This window comes from Thamnophis elegans, chromosome 17 (genome assembly GCF_009769535.1).
Source record: "Thamnophis elegans isolate rThaEle1 chromosome 17, rThaEle1.pri, whole genome shotgun sequence".
NCBI lineage: Eukaryota > Metazoa > Chordata > Lepidosauria > Squamata > Colubridae > Thamnophis > Thamnophis elegans.
Genome location: NC_045557.1, coordinates 1,821,021 through 1,836,947, shown reverse-complemented (window position 1 = coordinate 1,836,947; position 15,927 = coordinate 1,821,021). Strand labels below are relative to the sequence as shown.

Here is a 15,927-nt window from a genome sequence, read left to right as displayed (position 1 = left end):
TCTGCTCCCCAACTCAATTAAAAAAAAATGTTTTCGAGGCTTTTCAACCCCCCCCCCCCCCGTGTCCTGTTTCGGATGCTTCCTAAGGCAAGTCCAGAGCGATGATGATAGATCCCACATGACAGATCTAAAAAAGATCCCTTCCCTTGCGCACAACGCAACCCCACCCCACCCCCAGCTCCCTTGTGTCTTTCCCACCCACCCACCCACCCACGGCTCCAGGCCCGACTGGGTTAAATCCAATTGGCTCCTGATTGCAATCCGGCGTATTTTTTAGGCTGGTGACGTTGGGGGGAAAGAAAAGGCAGGCGAGCGAAGGGTTTAGACTGGTGGAATCGATAGCAGTGGCTTTAGGGCTTGGGAGAAGCCAGGCTGGGAAGGAAGGGAGGGGGAAGGAAGGCTGGACTGGAGAGGAGACCCATTGGAAGTGGCAGGGTGGGAAGGAGAGGGGCGAGACTGACACACACACACACACACACACACACACACACACACACAAAGAGGTTAGTTCAAGCCGGACGGACTTCCAGAAATCAAAATTAAATGGACATCAGCAGCAGGAGGAGGAGGAAGGAGGAAGAGGCAGTGGATTGAGGCTTGCCTGCCCAGCCGCAGCTACTATTCCTGGTGGGAAGATCTGAAAAGTGGGACTGTTTGGGGGGGCTGGGAGGGAGGGGGCAGAAGCTCTGATACACACACACACACACACACACCCCGGACCACCCTCACCAGGGAAGGAGTTTGGGCTGGTCTCCTTCCTCCAGCCCCTTTCTCAAAAGCCAACGCTTGGAGTCGGGGAGGCAGGTGGAAGAGGACGGTGGTTACGGATGCTCTGGTGCCGGAGAGTCAAAATAATCTTTTCTTCCCTCTTTTTCCCTTCTCTTTCCTTCTTTCTCTCTCTTTCATCCGACCTGCCTCTCAAAGGATAACATGCAACAATAGGTAAGCTGCCTTTTTTTCTTTCTTTTTTCCCCCGTGGTGGGTGGGGAATTAGCGGTTTGTGAGCCACGGGGAAATTTGGCCAGGGGGAAAAGGGTAACATTTCTCGTCTTTTTTCTTTAAGGCTTCCTCGCCTAACCTGGGGAGGGGGGATCTTTCGCATGCAAGGGAGGGGAGAGGGGGTTTCTCTCCCCCTCCCCTTGTGGGGGCTGAGGGGCAGGAGCCCACCTGTCTTGGGGAAGGATTTTTACAGGTTTCCCCGTTTGATGCAAAGGGCCTTGGCATCCAGAGAAGTTTGACACAAATGCATGTTTAATTTAGCCGGATGAAATTTCAATGCATGAAAGGAGGGGGAGGAGGAGGAGGAGGAGGAGGAAGAGGAGGAGGAAGAAGATTTGGTGTCTTTTTCTCTCTCTTATCTCTCTCCCTTTGTCCCCAAAGTCTCCTCAAGGAACTCAAGGCGGATTCGCTTCCCAACCAGAGACTCTGAATCTTCTCCATCCCGTCTTCCCCCAACAACCCAACATCTAACCGTGGTTAAGGCTGGACTGCCCCCACCGAGAGGATGGCAGCCTAGGAGGGGGGGGGGAACCATGAACGTCCAGTTGAGCTTGGAGAATGGAGGGGAGATGGCCGTTCCGGAGCAGGATTTCATGCCGGCCGACACGCGCCCCCTTCACTCGGCACTGCAGAGATCCTCTCTGGTGGCCTCCGTGCTGGACGGCGGCGGGGACTGCCAACGGGCAGAGCACACCTTGGCCACCGCCCTGCACCCCGGGCTTGGCTTCGGCGGGGACTCGCCCACCTCCGGCACGGGGAACAGCTACACCACGCTGACTCCTTTGCAGCCCCTTCACGAGAAGTTCCACCACCAAAACCACCACCACCACCACCACCACCAGTGTCTCCCCATGGGCAACGTCATCGGGAGCTTCACCCTCATGAGGGAAGACCGTGGGCTGGGGGCCGGCGGGCATTTTTACAGCCCGTACCACCACAAGGACCTGGGCATGGGCCAGGGTTTGTCTTCGCTCTCCAGCCCGCAGCTGGTCCCCATGCACAACTACGGGGGGCACTCGGTGGCTCCTCTGGCCAACGAGAAGATGGTGCTGGGCAACGGCTTCGAAGGCCACTCGGCCGCCATGTTCGGCCGGATGGACCAGCACTTCCAGAGGGAGATGTCCCCCACCCAGAACTCCACCATGGCGTCTCCCAACCCCATGGGCCAAAGCGGCTACGGCCACCCGCGGCCGGAGATGAACTCTCGGCCCAACCCGCCCATCGCCAGCCAGACCACCGTCCTCTCCAGCCAGCTGGAGGAGATCAACACCCGAGAAGTGGCCCAGCGCATCATCGCCGAGCTCAAGCGCTACAGCATCCCCCAGGCCATCTTCGCGGAGCGGGTTCTCTGCCGGTCCCAGGGGACCCTGTCCGACCTCCTGAGGAACCCCAAGCCGTGGAGCAAGCTGAAGTCCGGCCGAGAGACCTTCAAGAGGATGTGGAGGTGGCTGCAAGAGCCCGAATTCCAGAGAATGGCAGCTTTAAGGTTAGAAGGTAAGATAATATATTCCATAGCGGGGATCCAGGGGGCAGACGTAGGAGCGAGACAAGGGGCGTCAGGTGCCGAGGAGGACATCTGATGACCTTCAGAGGTTGAGGACCTGCTTCCCTAGACGTGAGGCCCACTGCGGGCACCAAGACCGAGTAGACAACCGGGGAATCGTCTTGAGTTGACCTTGGGCTGCTGTAGGGAAGGTGTGAAACTTGTAGTCCTCGCGGTACGGCCAAAATGGAGCCCAACCCTTCCGTTGCTAAGCGAGACGTCCGTTAAGGGAGCGCTGCCCCACCTTACGACCTTTCTCGCGACAGTGGTTAGGTGAATCGCTGCCGTCGTTAAATCAGTACAGCGGTTGCTAAGGGGGTCTCGCTGCCCCATTGTCAGAAGGCCGCAAAAGGAGATTGCGTGACACACACACACACGGGACGCCGCGACCATCATAAATAGGAGTCAGTTGCCAGGCTTCCGAATGTTGACCACGGGGATACCGCAACGGTCGTAAGGGTGAACATTGGTCCTTTTTCAGTGCTGTGAACCCTTGGAGGTCGTAGGGCCCAGGGGAGAATTTCTGACGTCCCCCCCCTCTCAGTGGAACGGGTCAGGGGGCTTACCCAGACCCACATCTGGTTCCCCTCCAGCCTCCGATCGATCCCTCAACATTCGTCTACTTGCATTAGTGCACCGGGGCTAAAATCTAGGCCAACGTCCCCTCCAAGCCCTAACCCACTTTTGTCCTCTCCACAACCTTTGGCTCACGGGACGAGCGTCCCGAAGAAGTCGATAACGGGGTGGGCAGAACGCCGACCCTCCTCCCCTCCTGCGCACGGCCGGCCCACAGCCACCTTTGACAAGGCCTCCCCCACATCTGTGAAGGTTAGGGAGGGAAGGTCCTGCAAAGCCACAAACGCAAACACAACACAACACTTTTCACCGCCATCCTAACCTGCAGCCACGTTCTTGGGTCCTTCTGGTGGCCACCATCCCAGGATCTCCTTGTGGAGCACCAAGGATGGTCCGTTCTGGGGATGGGGAGGGGCGTCTCCCATGACGCTTTTGAGCTGGGAGTGTAGAAGATGCCGCTGGCCTTCCTTCTTTCCGTGCTTTCACACATGCAGCGTCTCCGTGTCTCTGGAGGACTCTCCTCCCCTGCTTCCTTAGCATGTCCAGGATGCCCACTTGAGAGCCAGAGAAGGGCCAGCGAGCTCACGTTGCCCTTTCCCCAACTCTTCACGGGTGCATGCAAGGCCTTCCTTCCTTCCTTCTTTCTTTCTCTTCCTCCCTTCCCTCTTTCTTTTCTCTTTCTTTCCTTCCTTCTCTCTTTGTGTCCATCACTTTTTTTCCCTTCCTTCCTTCCTCTCTTCATGTTTCCTTCTGTCCCACCCTCTCCATCTGTCTCTTTCCTTCTTTTTCTTTCCTTCTGTCTGTGTCTATTACTTTTTTTCTTTCTTTCCTTCCTTCATCTCCATCTGTCTCTTCTTTTTCTTTCTTTCTTTCCTTCCTTTTCTTTCTCTTCCTTCCTTCTGTCTCTTTCTTTTCTTTCTTTCCTTCCTTCTCTCTCTGTGTCTATCACTTTTTTCTTTTTCTTTCCTTCCTCTCTTCATGTTTCCTTCCATCCCTCCCTCTCCGTCTCTTTCCTTCTTTCTTTTTCTTTCCTTCTGTCTGTGTCTATTACTTTTTTTCTTTCTTTCCTTCCTTCATCTCCATCTGTCTCTTCTTTTTCTTTCTTTCTTTCCTTCCTTTTCTTTCTCTTCCTTCCTTCCGTCTTTTTCTCTTTCTTTCCTTCTCTCTCTGTGTCCATCACTTTTTTCTTTTTCTTTCCTTCCTTCCTTCCTCTCTTCATGTTTCCTTCCGTCCCTCCCTCTCCATCTGTCTCTTTCCTTCTTTCTTTTTCTTTCCTTCTGTCTCTGTGTCTCTCTATTACTTTTTTTCTTTCTTTCTTTCCTTCCCTCATCTCCATCTGTCTCTTCTTTTCCGTTCTTTCTTTCCTTCCTTTTCTTTCTCTTCCTTCCTTCTGTCTCTTTTTATTTCTTTCCTTTCTTCCCTCCCTCATTTGCATCTCTTTTTTCTTTTTTCTTTCCTTCCTTCCTTCCTGTGTCTGTCACTTTTTCTTTTCTTTCTTTCTTCCCTTTCTCTCTTCCCTCCCTCCTCTGTCTCTTTCCTTTCTTTCTTTCTTTCTTTCTTTTCTTTCATTTCCTTTTTCTCTTTTTTGCAAGCTGCCCAAAATAAAAATTGTGCCCCCTCCCATCCTGGCCCCATTCCAGCATCTCTGCTAATCCTATGTGAAAAAGTCCTCCCCCCCCCACCTTTCTTCACTAACAAACAGAGGGAGGAGGGAAGATATGTGATTTGGTTATTTTATCTTTGAAAATTGAATTTAAAAAAAGGGAAGGAGGCTTTAAGTTAATTTCTTGACATGGTTAAATCTTGTGGAATCTCTTTTTTTTGGGGGGGGGGTGTGTGCGTTATGCTCAAGTTATATATGAATCTCGATTGTTTGGGGTTTTTGGAATAGAGAAGCGTTTTGCTAATGCAGTTCTGCGAAAAGCATCTTTCTAAAGATTTATTTCTAGATGTGTCTGTTTGGGTTTTCCTCCGTCTTGTTCCACAATCTATTTTCCTTCGCGTCGACCAAAATATCTTCCCTTAAACTCATCCTTTTCCAAGTCACCTGAATGTTTCTTCGGCATCTCTTTTGTTGTTGTTTTTTAAAAAAAACCTTTCCATGTTGCAAAGATATTTGGTTCAATAGCAATATTTGGAATTAAGATTTTTTTTTCTTCCTTTTTTGTGTTGCTAAGGATGGAGGCTGGCTGCGTTTTAAGCTTCTCGCGGGTTTTCTAAAGGATAACATTTAACCGGGATGTAAGGAGGGAAACGTTGAGGCTGTGAAATATTATTCGGATGCTCCTTGGCAAAATCCCGCCTGCCATGTGGCTCCAAGTGCTTTTTAACTTTCTAAACCGGGAAAAGAGATTTTGCTTTGAATGGCCAACTCTGCTCTAATGGCGAATTACAAAAACAGAGATTTTCTGATTACATTCCTGCAAAAGGGGGAAATGAAATTTAGGGGGGAAAAAACCTCTTTTTTTGGTGGGGTGGGTGGGAGAAATGGAATATTGTTTTACAGCCAGCCAGAAGCAATAGCAATAGCAATAGCAGTAGACTTATATACCGCTTCATAGGCCTTTCAGGCCTCTCTAAGCGGTTTACAGAGAGTCAGCATATTGCCCCCAACAATCTGGGTCCTCATTTTACCCACCTCGGAAGGATGGAAGGCTGAGTCAACCCTGAGCCGGTGAGATTTGAACCGCTGACCTGCTGATCTAGCAGTAGCCTGCAGTGCTGCATTTAACCACTGCGCCACCTTGGCTCTCTGAAGGAATCGAGTTAGTATTATCCTTGCAACCAAAAACACATTTGAGCTTGAACTCCCAGAATCCCATGCGGAATAGGGAATTCTGGAAGTTGAAGTCAGCGCAGGCTGGCTGGGGAATTCTGGGAACTGTAGTCCACCCATCTTAAAAGTGGCCACGGTGGAGAAAACCATCTGGAAGGATAGCAGAATAATATTGGAAGGGACCTTGGAGGTCTTCTAGACCAACCCCTGGTTGTTGTGGTCTTCTCCTCCATGGGCTTCCCTGTTAGTTTCCCAGGGCCACGCCGGGTGGTCTCTCCAGAGGAAAAAAAATAGAGGATCTGCCTGCACCCTGATCTATTTGGGCTGGTAAATCCACTAGATCACGATTCCGCCTGCTTTCAGGCAGCGGGGAGTTCCAAGGTTTCCTTTGGAGATTTCCTTTCAACGTATCCCACTAGAAAAAGCCATAAAAATCGCACCACCGTAATTCAAGAAGTGCGGTTGTGTGATCTGACGGTAATCGATCTCGGGTGGAGGGGGTGGATCCCCTTAACAGGCTGAGTTGGGAGGAGAACCACTGGATCCAATGGGCCGCCTTCTGATGAGAAATGCTTTCATCTTAAGACTTTCCCGAAAAAGTAATATCGGTTTATATTCCTTAATAACACACTGCTTTCCCACCCACGCACCCCCCCCAAAAAAATTTCACTTCTGCAGCATCAATTTCCAAATTCACCTTAAGGTGATAGCATCCTTTGGCTAACTTGTGAGCAAACCTTTTTTCCCACCCACCCCCCTGGTTTCAAGCAAAACAAATCTCTTCAAAAACTGCACATCGCTCACTCTGCAAAACTTCTGTTTTTAAAACGCTTGGAGATATATCCGAGCCTCAACCCCCCCCCCCCCATCCCGACAAGTCCACGCAAGTTGCATTTTTATATAAAATGTCAATTTCTCCCCCCGCCTTTCCCCACCCCTCTTTTTTGCCTCCTCCAACGCTGGGGACCCGACGGCGAGCAATTCATTTCAAGCTTTGAAACGATCCCTGAAGGAGGGCAATCTGGTGCAGGTCGAATGAGAAGGCAGAAACACGATGCTTTTAACGGAGGTCTCCGGCCCCCCAACTGTGACCCAGGGAGCCGGGCCAGTTATGTTAAAATCGTCTCCCTTCCAAATAGAAGCATCTATTTTTGACTTCAGGCTCCCGATATGAAAAAAGGGGAAAAGCTTAGCACTTTTAAAGCTCAATTGACTCCAGAAACGGATAGCGTTAAACTAAGGGGAAGATTTAGGACACGCTTGACTGGTTTTCTGCTCCCAAAAAAACCCTTGAATCTTAAGAGGGGGGAAAAAAAAACGAAAATACAACCTCACGATTGTCCTTCAGCCACACAAAAAAAACATTGCAATAAAACCTGCAACCTTTTTAGCTTCCAAAACCAGCCCACTGGACTGAACGTTAAAAATGCCCATTTTAATGGGTCTCTCTCTCTCTCTCTCTCCCCTCCACCAAGAAACCTCCAGAGTTAATGCTTGCTTCCACTTTTAATTGTTGCTTAGCCCTTACACCCCAAAGATTGCCCTCACACACACACACACCCGGGGGGGGGGGGTGAAAAGCAGAGATGGGGAAGGTCACCTTGCACGGGATAAAAACCGTCCCTTGGAATTTAAAACCGGCGAACGGATGCATTTGCAAGGGTGATTTCGATGAGGCTCTCTCTCTCCTTCTGGGAAAATGGAGTGGGCATTTTGGCCTGATGAGCGAAGCACCGGCGGAGTTTAATTTATGCTGTCCGATTCTACAGGGTTTTAAAATTTCTGGAAAGGTGGGGGGTCATAACCGAAAGGGCAGGAAACGTCATTAATGAAATTAATTGGGGTGGGTGGGGGGAGAAATACTCTTGCTTTAGACCCACTGTGGAGGAAGGGGGGGGAGGCTCATCCGGGCCCAAGGGTGACCTTCTCACCCAGGCTGCAAATGGGCCAAGGGCCACGAAGTCAAGGTGCCCCCCCGCCCCTCCCCAGCCCCACGGCCATGGGTTCAGCCGACTTGGAAGCTGGAAGAGATGGAAAATGGCCCGGCTCAAGATGACCCCCCTCTCCGTTTGGAGATGTTTCTTTTGTTCCCCTCTCCCTGGCAACGTGAAATGGGGGGGGGGGTTGTGAGTGGAAGGAAGGGAAGAACCCCCCCCCCTCTTCTCTTCCAGACTCTCAACCTACGGAGGATCTTCGCGTAAGAGCATCATTGATTTTTTTTCCAAACAGCCACCAGCTAACCCAACGGTCAACTCCCCCGAATTCCTCCCGCTCTTTCCCTTGGGCTTTTATGTTTCAAACAGAACATTGATTTTTTGGGGAGGTGGGGGGGGGGGTAATATGAGGTTTCAATTGGCCCCACAGTGCCCCTTCTTGGTTCTAACCCTGCCTCCCCCCCTCCAATCATTTTACCCACAAAGAGGGTTAAATTAACCCCCCCCCCAAATTACATCACCCACCTGACCGCAATTCTTGTTCGTAAAAAAGGAAAAAAATTAAAAAAAACAACACCTGAAATGAGCCAAGTCGTTTTTCTATTTCACCCCCTCGGTGGCTGCCATAAGGTCGTGGCCGAAAGTGGCCGAGAATCTGCCTAAAGGGAAGATTTATCTAGGAAACGTCACATTTCTCTGGGGGGAAAAAAAGTTATTTTAAAAGAAAAGAATAAAATGAACTAGGGAAGAGAGGAAGGAGGTTCCTGGATTATTACTATAATTTTTTTAAAATTGAACAACCGAGCTGGCGGTGGGGGGGGGGGGGGTGAGTGAAGATGATCCGATTTGCAGGTGATTTTCTTTTTTAAAAAATTATTCTTTTAATTCAGAATCCACAGCTCTATTTCCATTCCACAAATAAGAGCATCTTATCTTATCTACCAAATTAAGAGGAGCCAAGCGCCGCATGGTTCGAGCTAAGCTAGGAGCCCGAGAGGAATCTAAACCGACAATAAATAGAAGATTTTTTAGGACTGGTGACTCAATGCATCTCCCCCAGCGACTGGCCCAAGCCATCGCTCAATTCAAGTGGGAGAAAATTTCCTAGCAGAGGAAATTTGGCTTAACGCTGCGAGGAAAGAAAGAAAAAAAATCCTAATGCATAATTGACAAAGATTTTAGGTCATCTCTGAAGTACAGGAGAGGAAAAAAAAATCTGTTCTCTGTAATCTGTTTCGAGTTAGTGGATCCCTAGCTAAGATTTCTGTCTTTTTCGCCATTGTTTTCTTCGGTCGGTGCCCACGCAGAAAGAGAGAGAGAGAGAGATACACTCCTTGATCGGATGACTCCGGGGTAGGAAGGACACCAATATACCGCCTTCAAGAGAGCCAAGCCCAGAGATATTTTTTGGGGGGTGGGGGGAGTCGAACCCCAATTTCTGCAGCCGAAGGGTGTCTTTTCCCCTTCCCTGAAAAGATTCCTTCCTTCCTTCCTTTTTTCTTCCTTCCTTCCTTTTTTCCTTCCTTCCTTCCTTCTTTCTTTCTTTTTTCTTCTTTCCTTCCTTCCTTCTTTCTTTTTTCTTCCTTCCTTCCTTCTTTCTTTTTTTCTTCCTTCCTTCCTTCCTTCCTTCTTTCTTTCTTTTTTCTTCTTTCCTTCCTTCCTCCCTCTCTTCGCCTCAATCCCACCCTGCAAGGGTTAACGTGAAACTGGCTGTTCTTTGCAGCCATATAGTTGGGATCTGATCAATATTTTCTATCAGCGGGCAGCCTAGCAAAGCCTGGTTGTGTGTGTCTGTGTGTGTGTGTTGGGGAGGAGCTGTGTGTGTGTGTGTGTGTGTGTGTTGGGAAGAGTTGAAGATCAAAACAAGCTTGTCACGTTTACAGCCACAAGACAGTGACAGAAATCACAATTTGGGGAGGTGGGGGGGGAATCCCATTGCAGAGTAAAGATTGTGGCTCTTTACTTGTTAAAAAAAAATCTGCATTTTCTGTGCCTTTTCTGCTGTGGACCATGGGCCTGTGCTTCCTTCTAGGGTTAGGCTATTCCCCAGGCAGGTTTCCTGCCCACGGTTTAAGGCAATTAAAACAAGCCGTTAATTAGATGTTTCTTTCGTTGCCATATTTTGCAACGGCGAAGTCACTTGAAGGGAAACAGAAAAAAAAGCCATTTATCTATTTATTCGGAGCCACAGGCTATGCATACGACAAATAATCACTAGCAATCAGGATGCTTTTAAAAAAAAATATCACAAGACAATAACTACCTTAAGGACGGATCCCTTGCGCAAAATTTAGAGCTTAAAAGGTAGCAAAAGAGGGAGTCTTACTGGAAGAATTTCCAAAAAATCTAGGGGCCAACACCAAAAGGGCCCCGTCTCTTTCCCCAGCACTCCAAAGCCAACCTTTGGGAGCAAAGGGCCCTTGGCGGATTCTGACCTCCAAACCACAAGCAGATTGGTTTGCAATTGTGAAAATACACACAATTTCGCAATCGGAATCTCAGCTTCCTCGACATCCGATGCAAATTTTCCAGGTTTTACAGTCCAACATCCTTCATTCTCTGGTAGCAAAGGAAGTTTAAAAACTTTCCAAATGTGAGGGATTCCTTATTTCCCGGGGCTGCCCGTTATAAAAGTGGCTCCTTTTAAGCCAACGTCCTTCTTCGTTCAAATAAAGGGGTTCGTTTTAGTAAAGAGTCCGTGCCAAGTTTTAACAAAAGGACGGAAGATTAAAACGCCCGGTCTGTTTAAAAAACTATCTAGGTTTGTTAGAAATAAAAAATAAAAGCGACAACCCGACAATAAATCACTTTTGTTTGAATGCTGCAATGCACAAAGGTGTTTCTGTAGCTAAACCTTATCTAGATCTGTGCAATTTTGATGCCCACCCTCTTCTGTCGACCTGCGAGGCTTGGAGGAGGAAAAAGAATTATAGATCTGTCCAGGGGCCTCTTCTAAGAATTTGGCAGGTTGACGCTTTAGAAAGCCCTGTGATTGTGCTCCAGGCACAAGCTGGATTCACACACAACCTATCCAAAGCTCGGAACTGGGTCGCTCCTGTTGTGCGAACTCAAGCAATGACGGCTTTCCTATATACCACGGTTAAGCAAACCATCACTGTGTGGGACAATACACCAATCCAAAGTCGGTTTACCTTCCTTGGCAATTATTTTTGGAAAGCTAAGTTGAGAAAATCCCTGTTTAAATTTTAAATAATTGTTCCACCTTAGTAGCTTTTTTCCAAGTCCCGTGCTAGAAGGCGGTGTTTTAAGAGTGGCTACCTGTGGTTTTTTTAGCTACACTCCAAAATACGGAGTCCAAACAAATCTTAGCGAGGAAATCTGACAAAATGAATATATTTATGTAGCGTTACGGCTTAGAGCGCACATGGATAATAATAGTAATAAAATTATACAGAAGGAGCAGATACTATGGTACGTATAACGGTAGAACGATGCAGTCAATTTTGCAAGGTTTCGGGGATTCGGGAAATTATATATCAGTTTCTAAGTTACATTTTAAAACATGTTGATTTATAAAAATGGAATAAGTGTTCTATTGTCCCAAAGGTAGGTTTTTTTTCCAAGAGGCAGCTGGACTTTCTGGTTTTCCTTTGAAGAGGTTTTGCTTCTCACATCCAAGAAGCTTCTTCCGGTTCTGGGGAATGGAAGGATTGATACTCCTTGCAGACAGCTGGTCATTTGCATCCTTTGGGAGGGTCGTTGAGGCCACTGGGAGGTCACCCGAATCCAGATTACAGGATCCAGGTGATCCTGAGGGCACAAAGGAATCTCCAAGCGGCCTTAATGATCCTCAAGAGAGAATACCAACAACCGGACGACTGCAAGGGATATAAATCCATTCTCCACCATTCAGTTAGAACCTGAAGAAGCTTCTGGGATGAGAAGCGAAACCTCTTCAAAGAAGAAACAAGAATAGCAATAGCAGCTAGACTTATATACCGCTTCAAAGGGCTTTCAGCCCTCTTTAAGCGGTTTACAGAGTCAGCATATCGCCCCCAACAACAATCCGGGTCCAGTTGCCTTCTGGAAAAGCATCTTTGGGACAACTAGGACGTGGATGATGGAGAATCTCCACCGACAAGTCTTCTACAGATCCATGCTGCATTTAATGCTGCATTTCGGGAGGGAAAATCTCCTTTCCCTCCTGAATAAGCTCTCAAAAGGTAGAGATGGAAGTCACTAGGGAAAGGTTCCCCTCGCACATATGTGCCAGTCGTTCCCGACTCTAGGGGGCGGTGCTCATCTCCGTTTCAAAGCCTAAGAGCCAGCGCTGTCTGAAGACGTCTCCGTGGGTCATGTGGCCGGCATGACTCAACGCCGAAGGAGCACGGAGCGCTGTTCCCTTCCCACCAAAGGTGGCTCCTATTTTTCTACTCGCATTCTTTACGTCCTTTCGAACTGCTAGGTTGGCAGAAGCCGGGACAAGTCACGGGAGCACCCTCCGTTACGCGGCGCTGGGGATTCGAACTGCCAAACTGCCGACCTTTTCTGATCGACAAGCTCAGCGTCTTAGCCACGGTGTCTCTAGTAGTTACTAGACACCTAATAAAATGTTTTGTCCAGAAAGCTGCTCTTCTGGTTTATTTATTTTTCAACCAACTGGTAAAACTGGTTTCTCAAAAGGCACCACCGTTGCACGGGAAAGGATGTGTGCCAGCTGATCAAACTGGGTTAAAAATGGCGACCTGGGTTAAGATGGCAGGACCAACTCCAGGGCGGGCTGGCATGTCGGAAGGGTCCGGTTGATCGATCCCGGATCATTTCGTGCCAAGCGTCTGAACTCGCTGCAGGGAGGAAGCGTTATCGTCTCCCTGAAGCCAAATTTGGGGTTGTCCTGAGAAGCCCCCCCCCCCTTCCCTCCAGATGCCCACACGGGTCCTTTTGCTGGGGAAAAGGACTGCCAGGAGCCAGAGGGCTGGAGAGGCAAGGAAAGGAGACAGAGGAAGATTTCAGTCACCAGAGGTATTGATTTGGCATTAAATTTCGAGCTCCACTCTTCCTCCTCCTCCTCTTCCTCCATCCCTGCCCATTAAATGAAGGCATAAAAGCAGGGAGCGGGCGGAGTGGTGAAAGTGGCTTTCAGGTCATCCTCCGGCTAAAGAGCAAACTTTTATTTTTGATTCCAAGGGAAGGGAAGCAAAAGAGAAACAGAGAGAGATACAGAGAGAGAGAGAGAGAGAGAGAGATACAAAGAGAGAGATACAGATAGATAAAGAGGGAGAGAAAGAGAGAGAGAAAGATACAAAGAGAGAGAGATACAGAGATATAGACATAGAGAAAGAGAGAAAGAGAGAGATACACACATATATATATATATAGAGAGAGAGAGAGAGAGAGAGAGAGAAAGATACAGAGAGAGATAGAGAGAAAGCTGCAGAGAGATACAGAGAGAGAGAGAGAGAGAGAAAGATACAGAGAGAGAGAGAGATACAGAGAGAGATAGAGAGAAAGAGAGAGATACAGAGAGAGAGCTACAAAGAGAGAGAGATACAGAGAGAGAGAGAGAGAGAGAGAGAGAGAGAAAGATACAAAGAGAGAGAGAGAGAGAGAAAGATACAGAGATAGAAAGAGAGAAAGCTGCAAAGAGAGAGAGATACAGAGAGAGAGAGAGAGAGAGAGAGAAAGATACAGAGAGAGAGAGAGATACAGAGAGAGATAGAGAGAAAGAGAGAAAGCTGCAAAGAGAGAGAGATACAGAGAGAGAGAGAGAGAGAGAGAGATAGAGAGAGAGAGAAAGATACAAAGAGAGAGAAAGATACAAAGAGAGAGTGTCCTAAAAACCTGCCTAAAAGGGATGTGGCAGCTCAGTGGCTAAGACGCTGAGCTTGTCGATCAGAAAAGGTCGGCAGTTTGGCGGTTCGAATCCCTAGCGCCGCGTAATGGAGTGAGCTCCCGTGACTTGTCCCAGCTTCTGCCAACCTAGCAGTTCGAAAGCACATTAAAAAATGCAAGTGGAAAAATAGGAGCCACCTTTGGTGGGAAGGTAACAGCGTTCCGTGCGCCTTTGGCATTTAGTCATGCCGGCCACATGACCACGGAGACGTCTTCGGACAGCGCTGGCTCTTCGGCTTTGAAACAGAGATGAGCACCATCGCCCCCTAGAGTCGGGAATGACTGGCACACAGGTGCGAGGGGAACTTCTGACTTTACCTAAAGCTCCCCAAGTTTTAAAAATAAAAACGCTTTTTTTATACAAGGAGTGGAAACGCTTCGCCTCTGACCCCAGACCCAGCTACTCCCACCTTCCTGCCCCCAAAATCAACCGGAGGCCGGCCACACTTATTTCTCCCCCCCCTCGCCCCACGGATAATGCAGAAATCTTCTGATTGCGCCGGGTTGCAATTTCTAGGCCTTAACCCAGTGCGGCAGCCCTGCCCTACGGCCTTAAAACTGGCTTAGATAGCACAAGGAGGCTAGTCCAGGAGGGGAGATGACCTCTGGATGCCTCTTCCGTCCCACAAAGCCTCCCTGGAGAGGCGCCGTCTACCAGAATGCCGGTGGTGATAAGAGCAAAGGATAATAATAATGATAATAATAATAACAGCGGGGCGGGGAGGGGAGCTGATCCTCTGCCATCCAGAGATTAATGCCACTGAATTTCACTTTTATCCGCTGCGTAACTAACGGCTTCTTGTCCTCCCCCCCCTCCCCTCCCCTCCCCAGCCTGCAAAAGAAAAGAGCAAGACCAAAGCAAAGTTGACCGCAACCACATCCCCAAGCGCCACCGGCTGGTCTTCACGGACATCCAGCGCCGCACCCTCCACGCCATCTTCCACGAGAACCAAAGGCCGTCCAAGGACCTCCAGATCACCATCGCCCAGCAGCTGGGCCTGGAGCTCTCCACCGTCAGCAACTTCTTCATGAACGCCCGGCGGAGGAGCCTGGACAAGTGGATGGAGGAAGGGAGGTCCCCTTCCACCGCCTCCTCCACCACCTCATCCTCAGCCGTCACTTGCACCAAAGCGTGACACGCACACACACACACCCCACATCCCCCACACCCACCACCCGAGAGGACGCCGGACGTTCCCCCCCTAGGCCAGCGCTTCAGCCGGGCAGGCGTTCAAAGGGCCGAAGGAGACGTTTCTGAATCCTGAAATTTGACCCCCGGGGATGTGGGGGGGGGGGGAGGTCTAGGCGAAGGGGAGCCCCCTCTTCTTCGACTGGACCTTGAGGACAACGGTCAAGGATGCTGCCCCCCCCCAAAGGTTGGGGTTCTCCTTTGGTCTCCTTCTACAAACTTCCCCGCGTGGGTCCCCATCGCCATCTAGTGGTCCGAAGTGGGGGGGACGTGGGGAGGGGGGACGGACACGCACGACAAAGGACCAGGTTACCTTCGGCCACGGAGGAAGGAGAAGCCCCCTGGCCCTTTGGCGTAAGGGGCAAGCATCCCAAAGCAAGTCCTTTTCCTTCTAAAGCCCTTGGCGCCACCTGACGCAGGTGGGCACGGGCCAATCTCCACCACCACCCCGACAATTCGATGCATGAAGCGTTAATGATGGAGACCCTCCCTCCCCCACCCCGCCTTTCACTCTCTCATGGTTTCAAGCCGGTTAGAGAAAGCAGAACCAGTCTTAAACCAGGATTCCTCCTCCTCCTCCATCTGTTTTCTAAGCCACTACAGGACAGACAGCAATCCGAGATGAGCACAAATGTCACCCTCCCCCCCTGGCTAATTTTGCATCCGGAATGTCCCCCTGCTGCCCCTTCCTTGACCTCCCCCCCTCCCTTCTCCAGCATCTTCGGGGAGGGGGCAGCACGGCTCCCCTCCTGGACCTCGTTTGAAAGGGGTCAGGAAGCAAAGCGGCCCTTTTGGGTTGGGATAGGCAGGACGGAGATGGCCAGCCGACCAGGGAAAACAAAAATTAAATGCCATGAGCCGCACTTCGTTTGGGGTGGGGGGGAAGCTGGTGAATTTTTTCATGGTATGGAGAACAAGACCTCTTTTTAAGGCACTCAGGCACCGCCCTCTATTCTACTTTAAATTTATCGTGCCCTGCAATTCGGCTTTTTTTCTCTCCTGGTGGTCCCCTTTCTCCCGTAAGTCCTAAAAGATCTTCTCTTTCCCATCATTTCAT

At 49.6% G+C, this 15,927-nt stretch overlaps 1 protein-coding gene across 1 annotated transcript; it reads left to right on the top strand.

The window, feature by feature from the left end:
* The first annotated feature begins 1,407 nt into the window (after positions 1 to 1,407).
* On the top strand, positions 1,408 to 14,817 carry LOC116520030 (hepatocyte nuclear factor 6-like). Its single transcript, XM_032234167.1, has 2 exons — positions 1,408 to 2,493; positions 14,513 to 14,817. Exons 1-2 carry the CDS (start codon positions 1,533 to 1,535, stop codon positions 14,815 to 14,817), a joined length of 1,266 nt encoding a protein of 421 aa, XP_032090058.1. The 5' UTR covers positions 1,408 to 1,532.
* Positions 14,818 to 15,927: the final 1,110 nt, after the last annotated feature.